The 9,974-nt window shown below is 34.2% G+C and overlaps 2 protein-coding genes across 4 annotated transcripts in view; one reads left to right on the top strand and one right to left on the bottom strand.

Annotated features, from left to right (window-relative positions):
* The window catches only part of DLD (dihydrolipoamide dehydrogenase), a 22,263-nt gene extending 17,168 nt beyond the window's left edge, over nucleotides 1–5,095 (top strand). For all 3 annotated transcript variants that reach the window (XM_011372486.2, XM_023537982.1, XM_023537983.1), the window contains 5 exons: nucleotides 1,991–2,161; nucleotides 2,458–2,647; nucleotides 3,066–3,203; nucleotides 4,138–4,227; nucleotides 4,319–5,095. In XM_011372486.2, coding sequence (XP_011370788.1) covers nucleotides 1,991–2,161; nucleotides 2,458–2,647; nucleotides 3,066–3,203; nucleotides 4,138–4,227; nucleotides 4,319–4,384 — 655 coding nt within the window. In that variant the 3' untranslated portion in view covers nucleotides 4,385–5,095. The remainder of the gene's footprint in view (nucleotides 1–1,990; nucleotides 2,162–2,457; nucleotides 2,648–3,065; nucleotides 3,204–4,137; nucleotides 4,228–4,318) is intronic.
* A 2,508-nt stretch (nucleotides 5,096–7,603) lies between these two features.
* Nucleotides 7,604–9,974, bottom strand: part of LAMB1 (laminin subunit beta 1) — a 67,259-nt gene continuing 64,888 nt past the window's right edge. The window contains exons 33-34 of the mRNA XM_023537984.1: nucleotides 8,208–8,367; nucleotides 7,604–8,017 (exon numbers count right to left, since the gene is read on the bottom strand). Coding sequence (XP_023393752.1) covers nucleotides 7,881–8,017; nucleotides 8,208–8,367 — 297 coding nt within the window. The 3' untranslated portion in view covers nucleotides 7,604–7,880. The remainder of the gene's footprint in view (nucleotides 8,018–8,207; nucleotides 8,368–9,974) is intronic.

Here is a 9,974-nt window from a genome sequence, read left to right as displayed (position 1 = left end):
CTCCTTCCCCACTACCCTGTTAGCTGGGGCTGCATCAGGTGCTAGACTGTTTCTGTGGCCCCCTTCTCTGTCCTTCCCCCCATCCTGCCTCCCATGCTCATTGCAATACACCTACATTCAGATCTCTCAGACATGTTTGTGTGTTCAGCAGGGAATCCTTTGTTGAATTACAGTTGTCCAACTTGTAATTTTAAGGGGAAAACCAAGGGGTCTTCTCACTCCATGATGCTGATGTCACTCTTAAATATTGTGTTCTTAATACTGTTTTGAAGAGAAGTTTTTAATTTTGATGAAGTTTAATTTATATACATTTTTTTTTCCTTTAATGGATTGTGCTTTTGGTGTTGTAGCTAAGAAACCTTTGTGTCATTCAAGGTCACAAAGATTCTCTCCTGTGTTTTTTCCTAGAAATTTTATAGTTTTGTGTTTGACATTTAGGTCCAGATCCATTTAAAGTTAATTTTTGTATGTACTTGTTACTTATGTTCTCTTGTCTGTTTCAAATGTGAATATTCAGAAGTTAAAATTGTTAAAATGTTAAAAAATCAACATTGTTTAAATTATAATTTGAATGAAAAAAGTAAACATTTCTCTGTTGAGAAAATAAAACGAGTCAATTTAATATCTTACCAATAGTAATTAGTAGCAATAAGAGGCTACTTCTTCCTCTTTGGGACCTTTCTTTTCACTTGTTCCTCTCTTCCCGTCTTTGTGCAAATGTCATTCTCAGGCCTTTCATCAACCATGATATTTAAAATTGCAGTTCTTTTCCTTTCAGTACTCCTGGTTCTACTTCCTGCTTTGTTTTTCTCGTAGTACTTTACTATCCTCTTCAATTATTTGTCTTTCTCCTCTACCAGGATTTAAGTTTCCTGAGGGCAGTATTTTGGTTACAGATGTATGCCCAGCATCTAAATTGGTGCCTAGCATATAGTAGGTGCTCAATAAATGTTGAATGAATGAGTAAATAAATATATGAAGTTATACATATTTGCCATGGTGTTAATTTTAAATCTCAGAGCTTCTAATAGGAACATATTTACAAAAGAAAATATCCTACAATAAATTAATATAATTCAGTAAGCATTTGGTATAGAAACCTTTATTTTTATGATTTAAAAAAAAATTATTTGCAGGGTTCAGTTTGGCAAAGACTTGGTGCAGATGTCACAGCAGTTGAGTTTTTGGGTCATGTTGGTGGAGTTGGAATTGATATGGAGATATCTAAAAACTTTCAACGCATCCTTCAAAAACAAGGATTTAAATTTAAATTGAATACAAAAGTTACTGGAGCTACCAAGAAGTCAGATGGAAAAATTGATGTTTCGTAAGTATGCTACATTTGTGTTTGATATAATATCCTTGTCTATTTTTCTTTAAGAAAAACCTTTAATTTTTCAGAATTAGCTATTTTATAATTTAAGACCATTTATTGCTGAATATAACTCAGTAATGCTTATTAAATCAGTCTGTTGAAATTCTTGATAAAGTTGATGCTAGAAAAATTCAGCGTTCTCATTGAAATGTATTTTTCATTGTATACATTCAGAAAAATGTAAACTCTCAACATTCAGTAAAATGAATTCAGTACTTTTAGACAAATATATGGGGGTATCAGTAATAATATTAATTACGTTGCTTACTATGTGCTGGTACTCTATTAAGCACTTTTATAACTTAATGAAATAACTTGCCTGAGGTTACACAGCTAGTGCGTGGCAAAGCCACTACTTGAATTTGGGTCTCTCTGACTATAAGACCTGTTCTTAATCCATTGTTACACTGCTTGTTTTTGTGAGACTTTAATGATAGGTCTGTAGAGAGTATGTACATTTTTTCATTGCCTGACTCTTATGTTTATCTTATAATAAAATATACTTAACACTGTTAGAATGTCATAAACATTTGAGAAATGTCTGGTCTTAAATTTCCAAGTCTACCAGCTATTTATGTAGATGTGTTTAACAGTTGTACACTGTTCATTGTCTAGTATCGAAGCTGCTTCTGGTGGTAAAGCTGAAGTTATCACTTGTGATGTACTTTTGGTTTGCATTGGCCGACGACCTTTTACTCAGAATTTGGGACTAGAAGAGCTTGGCATTGAATTAGATCCTAGAGGTAGAATTCCAGTCAATACCAGATTTCAAACTAAAATTCCAAAGTAAGTTGCATTTTCAATAATTTTAAAATTTATGTCAAACTATTTTCAAAATGAGACTTTTGTCATACTTAATTCATTGGTTTTGGGGAAGAATGGTAAATTATATGTAAAAACAACAATTAATTGACTTTTTCATTATCCAAAGATTAGAACCCACTCAGATATTTGAAGAGCTGTATTTCATACATACTGTTGGTGACATAATAACTAGAAACATAATTTTGTTAACATGGCATAATCAAAGAGGAGTATCTGTGATTTCAGAAGGTTTCTTTTTTTTTAAATTTCTGTGGTAGCATCTATGCTATCGGTGATGTGGTCGCTGGTCCAATGCTGGCTCACAAAGCAGAAGATGAAGGCATTATCTGTGTTGAAGGAATGGCTGGTGGTGCTGTGCACATTGACTACAATTGTGTACCGTCGGTGATTTACACACACCCTGAAGTTGCTTGGGTTGGCAGATCAGAAGAGCAGTTGAAAGAAGAGGTAATCCTGAATGAGGAGTTTTACTTCAATGTGTGAATTGAGTTAATGACCCTAGTGGCTGAGAATCATTTTATTATTGCATTAATGCATTTTAATAACTATATAGAACATTATAGTTTAGTTTTATATATTTTTCTTTTATAGTATCATAAAGGAGATCATTCACTTGCCTATATTCAAAAACTGGCAATTCCAGAGCTTTTCTTTTGGGCTTTGAAATACTTACAGATAGACTGAAATTTGCATTTGCTTGTGTTTGTATGCAAAATATATTTCAGTAACAAGCCTTATGGTCTTCTTTATGTTCTGTGAAGAATTACCTTTTTGAGATCTATTTTCTGAACAAATGGCAGATGATTTTGTCAATGACAATGTAGTTTTTCAGTTTATGTAGATTTTCATTTTCTGTCTCTCACAGGGTATTGAGTACAAAGTTGGTAAATTCCCATTTGCTGCTAACAGCAGAGCTAAGACAAATGCTGACACAGATGGCATGGTGAAGATTCTTGGGCAGAAATCAACAGACAGAGTATTGGGAGCACATATTCTAGGACCAGTGAGTATTGTAAAAACCAGAAACGCTGTTAGGATTTCTGGAAGGCATTGCTCTTTAGAAGATTAATTTAAAGTCACCTGGTATTTACATTCTGAGGTTATTATTTACCAGTAAAGTGTGAAAATGGCCTCTTTGTGCATCGTTTCTAGCGAGGTACCAGCAACACTGTCACAGTCAGTCTTGCCCACCATGTCATCTACTTTACATATTGCAACTATTATTAACATTTTAAAACATGTACCATGTGCCTGCTTAAAACGCTCCAATGGTTCTTTTCAACTGCAGATTTATATATAGGGGCCCTCTAAATCTGGCTGTCTTCCTTTCTGACCTCATCTCTTTCCACTCTTCCCTTTTGCTTATTAATTTCCTGCCTATGGTCTTTCTCCCAATTTCATAACAGGTTAAACCTTTTCTCACTTTAGAGCCCTTGTGCTTGTAGCTTTTCTCATTTTAGAGCCCTTGTGCTTGTAGTAGTAGTACTGTTTGCTTAGAATGCTCTGCTTCCAGATCTCTGCATGAGTGACTCCTTTATTATTCAGGTCTCAGCTCATATGTTACCTTTTAAAAGAAGCCTTTTCTACCACTGAATCTGAAGCATGCCCTCATTTTAGGTGTGTGATGTAACAAAAATGGTAACATTTGAGTGCTTACTCTGTAATTAGTCTTAAATGCATTCACTAACTAATTTTCATAACTCTGTGAGATCAGTATTGCTGTACCCATTTTTGAGGCGAATAAATGGAATGAAGGACACAGTCTCTGAGTCCAGCCTATCTGGCTGCAGAGGTCAAGCTCAACTTCTCTGCCATCTTTTCTGTTAAGCTTTTTCTGACTAGAGGCAGTTAACTGCTCTTAAAACAAATCTGTCCTTTTAATATGTATTTGTTTTTGCCATGGAAACAAAATTCCTTCTTGGTTTATTATTTTAAAGGGTGCTGGTGAAATGGTAAATGAAGCTGCTCTTGCATTGGAATATGGAGCATCCTGTGAAGATATAGCTAGAGTTTGTCATGCGCATCCGGTAAGTATTAACAACACAATTGATGGCCACCTGAAATTTTTTTTTGACTCACAAATACTTGATTTTTAATTTTAAATTTCTTCCCTTGCAGACTTTATCAGAAGCTTTTAGAGAAGCAAATCTGGCTGCTTCATTTGGCAAATCAATCAACTTTTAAATTAGAAGATTATATTTATTTTTTTCTGAAATTTCCTGGGAGTTTTTGTAGAGATCACATTCCTGAACAGGATATGCTCACAGCTCCAAGAATTTCTAGGACTGAATTATGAAACTTTTGGAAGGTATTTAGTAGGTTTGAACAGAATGGAATACTCTCATCTATATTTTAAATAAATTTAGTATTTTATTTCAGTACATTAATATTGAAAAAAAAGCTACTTATAGTAGTGTTCTGGAAAATTTTTTTCAGTGTATTTTTCCATGCTGTTTGTGAAAAGTTAAACTTCACTGAATTTATGTTAAGTAGCTTTTATTTCTGCTATATTAAAGTTGGATTTACTTATTATTACATGGATGGAGCTGGAGTATGTATGTGAATAGCTGTATCCAAAGCAAGGTGATCAAGTTATTTTAAACTTGGTTTTCATATTGGAATCAAGAGTCATTCATTAGAATAAGATTAAAATATGTATAAACTCAACTCATGTAAATAAAGTGGTCTCTCACTTGTTTTATTTAATCTCCAAATTCTTGCAGTTTAGAGGTAGAATTTATGTTTAGATTTTTAAGGTACCATTGAGGTCTGTAGTCTGGAGTTTATAATTCACCAAATGAAGGAGGTATATTTACGAAATTCAGATATTAAATGGCAACTTAAATGTATTACAGTGAGAAATGAAGATATGAAAATAAACATTTCTTAAATATTCTTGTATTGGTTATTCTGAGTGGATATCAAGATGGTCCGAATTCTTTTGACTGCCTCTTGTGTGTATTCTTCTTATTCTTTATTATTGCTCTTACAGGCCTGGATGTATCTTTTCCCCACATTGTAGTACAGTATTAAGGCATTTAGTAGGAGGTTAACTTGGCTATCATTACCCTTTCATCTGTTTTGGTGATGTCTACTAAATGTTTAGCATATACTTTTGGAGAAACAATATAAGGGAGTCTTTAATCTGTGTCTTTTTCTATGTCGATTTCCATTATGTCCTTTGCTGGGCCTTATTTGTTGATAAATATTTAACATGGCAATTTCTTGAAATAAGTAATGGTGTTAAATGAAAAATAGGCTTTTGCATATAATAACTAAGCTTAAGAATAATTTCAGATTAAAGTAGTTCTCAAATCTGGGATAGCATAAATTTAAAGAGGGAAATAAACTATCTTAAAGTACTAGGAATATATAAACTAGATAGTCATTTGATTGTAATTTAAAGGTTATACTCGTCTTAAGGAAAAGTTTGGAGAATATATTTTATCAGCAGAAAGCTGTATGAAATAGAAAATACCATCAGTTGATGATAGCTAAAAGGAAAGTCTTTAGTAGTCTTTAGGTTTTAATTGCATTATATGTGGGTCACATTTTCCTTTTTCTTAATATGTCCAGTGGTCCTGGATTGTATTATAGTCATTATGAATGGTACATTGTAAGGACTCTGGATTCTGTTACATACCTCTGAAAAATAGTGAATTTTTTTTAGTAGGAGGTTAACTTGGCTATCTCCAACTCCTAAACTCTTGTCATCTTTGTCAGGGGCAGAAGCTGAGATCTCTACTCAGTTTTAGTTTTACCTGGGCTGCCTGAAATCTGCCTGATACATGTATAGTTCACTGGTCAACCAGAGATTGGGCCAAGTATATGCAGAATTTGGGGGCCCTCTCCTTTGTGCCTGTCTCTTTTCTGGGGTTTCCTTCTCTCATATTTCAGTTATTGAAGTTGCTCTAAACTCTGCCCTCTGAGTTTACTTAACCAGTAAATAAAACTTGGCTTCTGCCTAAGTTGCCACTTAGAGTCTCCTCTCAAGTGAAAAGTTGTTAAAAATGGGAATTTCACCCAGTGCTGATCTTTCTTATCAACTCTCCTCTGCCTTCTGCCTGCTTCTGGTTATTCTCCAGTATCTTTACTTTAGGGGAAAAACAAGAACATTTTGTTCATAGTTTGCACTTGTTATCAGCAGGAGGATTGGTCTGATATGTGCTATTTGCCATTATTGGAAATGACTCCGCATCTTTTTAAAATCTGAAATCCCAATATTATGTGAAATGCTGGTTTCTTTAAACCTCAAACCTGTTCCCTACTCTAGGGAAAAAGTTTTTAATTAGGGAATAGTAAAATATAATGTAATATGAAGTTCTAGCTATAGAGAAACAGAATAATCATTAAGTCCAACTTTAAGGGTTCCCATTTAATGAGAATGAAAATTGATATGGGCAGGAATGAAATTCTAGGTATAAAACATTTTTAAACGTTGACACACTGTTGTTTACTAAATTCTTGATATTTTCTTGGCTTCTGAAGGTTGGGGCTGTTACTTGTCCAGTTCATTAAACTGATTAAAGTTAGGAATTTCAAAGTGAGATCTTTAGTTATTTAGCTGAAAAGGAATGGTGAGTAGTGAAGGTTTCTACTATTTTAAGTAAAATACTTGGAACAAAAAGACTTAGTAGATGATGCTTGTATATGACCACTTTGTTAGTTACTAGGGATTCTTACCTAAACAAAAGTGACAAATAATTGCCTTGAACCAGAGAGAAGTTGCCTTATTGTTTAAATTACAGCTGTTTACATAACTTTCATTCAGGCCCAGCTTCAAATGCAGCTGTGTTGGATGTGTGGGTGGTGATTAAGTGGTACACAGAATAGTCTTGCTTTAAGAAGAATGTGTGAAAAAACCACTTAGGCCTGGCCTGTTACCCAGTTGGCTCAACTATAAAGTTGACAGGTTTGGCAATTGTATTTTAGCTATTTTCGTTATTCTGTGGAATAAGTGACTGCTATCTAATTGATTTGGCCTCACCTACAGATTATAGCAGAGAATCTTTGGTTTGTGAAATCAAATATAATATAAAAGCAAATACAGCATCATTCTGTATTTTGAGTAGCACTGCTCAGTTGGCGGGAGCAATGTCTATAAACTGGCCTGATTTAATTTAAACCTCCCCTTCAGCAACCCTAGCCCTATTCTAGATGGTAGTACTTAAAAGCCACAATTTTCTAAAAAGTGCTGCATTTTGTTCTCTTTACTAGAGCAAGGAATACTTGTGAGTTTTGGAGATTTGAGTAACTAAGCAACCACTGAAATAGTGACGGTAACTCAGGTTCTATATCCAGAAATCACTGGGAGATGATTTGGGGTTGGAATTGTGGAGGATATTGACTTAGTAAACAGAGGAATAATAGTTTGTTTATAGATATAACAGAAAGTAGGATCTCTATGGAGGCAATCAATTTGTTTATAAATTCATCTTTACAGTGAAAATAACATTCTTTGTTCAAGAGATTCATGAACACTAAATCAGTAGAAGTAACAATTTAAGAATTATGCTAAATATATATTTATACAAAAGCACTGTACTTTATTTAACTCCATACAAAAGGTGGCAATTAAAAACATTAAATTGGCAAAGAGTTTTACTCTGAAGATCACTGAGTCAGTTTTTAAAATATAGCAATTTTACTTTGGTCACCTCAGCCATCGTATAGCCCTCTGTTACAAGCAGGTGCTATAGACAGCAACTTTTTGGCTTATATCCTTTAGGAGTGAACGAACTTCTCCTTCCAGTCTTACTAATTCTTGAGCTTTATCTTCTAAATATTTTTGATTGTCCTCATACTTTCTTTCTAAATCTGTGGAAGATAAAGAGAAAGTCTGAACATTTATACTCTGATGATCTCAAAATCTACTACTGACTCTGCTTATAAGACTCTATTAAGTGCCTAAGACAGTGAATAGATTTTCACCTTTTAAATAAACCTCTACAGATACATTAATTTTAAAATTCCTTATGAAAGCAGGAATCTAAATGAAAAGATCTACCTTTTAAGAGTTGCAGCTTGCTGTTTGCTTGAGCCAAAAGTGTTTTTGCTTCATTTTGTAGCATTTCAGCTTTCCTTCTGGCATCAGCTGACTCTTCAGTTTTTTTGGCAATTAAATTTTCTACTTTCTTGTACTTTTCATCCAGTTCACCATCCAGAGTCTGCAGTCCCATATTTAGACACAAAGCAGTGATAATATTATTATCAGTAATTAACATTTAAGAGCAGTATGTAGTATAATGGCAAACTTTGATCATATAGATGTTAATTGCACAGCAAGCATTCTGGATTGAGTGCCATCATCAAGGGTACTCAGGTTTTAAACTATTCAATGGTAAATGATTGAAAATATCTTGAAATAGGGATTATAATATTGCCATGATTTTTAAAAGCAAGATTTCAGACACTTTGGAGTGGTAGCACGTCTCTAGGGCTGAGCCCTTTTTCTCTTCTGCTGATCAGCACTTTTCTATGGAGACATTGTAGGGAGGAACTGATATTCTCAAAAGTAGATGTGCTGAGATCCAAATATTTAGACTTCAGAAAAGGCCCATTTTGAAGAAATGGAAGGAGGACCATCTGGATTCTTGACTAATTTAGGGTTTGTAGAAACTTAGTATCAAGAAATCAGAGGGAAAAGGTAGATTTAATGAAAGTGCAGGAATGTAGTAGCTAGCATGTGTGGGGTAGTTGAGAGGAAAAACTGATGTGGGTTTGGAAAGAGGGTTACAAGTGATTCTTTCAAGAAACACTTTAATAGCCATTGATAATAGGAATTTCATGTCAAGGAGTTTTGTTCCTCTTTACTGCAATTAAATGTCATGTATGCAAAATGTTCTGTAAGAAGACTACTTACAGAACCACAGGAAACAACAAACCATAGTGGAAAAGACAGACGTGGCAATAAACTTGTCTTATTGTTTTGTTCTCTTCCCCAGTCCAGGTGTAGGATAGTCATCATTATGTAATGCCCAAAAGCCAAAGTAATGCCAGGGAAATCTTGACTTATCAGTTATAACTCCCTATTAGACATTTAACAGTTTTAATACTCTCCCCAAAAGTTTAAAAAGATTTCTTTGGAAATAAAGCTTATACAAATGTAGAGACTGAACGTGTGTTTCAACTTGGCTTCTAAAGTTTAAAGAGATGTCTTTGGAAATAAAGCTTATACAAATTTAGAGGCTGAACCTATGTTTCAACTTGGCTTCTAGTGAAAAATTTGTGTTTTGCGAGATTTTCTGTGCAAAATAAGAGTAACTTCCATTGAGAAGCAAGGGATGGTAAATTCAAAATGAGTGCGTAGGGGTGAGATGTTGGTTTCCTCCTATTAGCTGTTCTCTGTTATGAACTCTAAGTTTTTTCTACCCTGCTTTTAGAGATTTCTTAAATGGCCAGGTAATTCCTGTATGCTGTGAAGATCTTCCTGTTTAATACAGAAATACATGCTTAATATGCTTGTTTTAAGACTTCCACCACTAAATTTTATTTTTCCAAATCGTTAGCCAAGTTGGATTTGAGGGTCTAGGTCATGCTTATTGGATACTTTCAAATCCACTCCAGTTCTTTTTCATTGTGTCTCCAAAGACTGCTATGTCAAAACAGATCATTAGCGCTGTTTCTCATGACTATGTTAAGCCCGTGTCCCTTATTAATTCCAAGGAAGGCAGTGAGGAGACTATTGCTCCTTTATCAACCTAGCTGTGAAGATACAAAGATTTACTTACCCTCTTAATATCTTCTGCACTTTGTTTCACAGTATATACCACTT

The sequence above is a fragment of the Pteropus vampyrus genome, unplaced genomic scaffold (genome assembly GCF_000151845.1).
Source record: "Pteropus vampyrus isolate Shadow unplaced genomic scaffold, Pvam_2.0 Scaffold208, whole genome shotgun sequence".
NCBI lineage: Eukaryota > Metazoa > Chordata > Mammalia > Chiroptera > Pteropodidae > Pteropus > Pteropus vampyrus.
The sequence above is the reverse complement of the archived record's forward strand: the minus strand, read 5'-3'. Positions and strand labels throughout refer to the sequence as shown.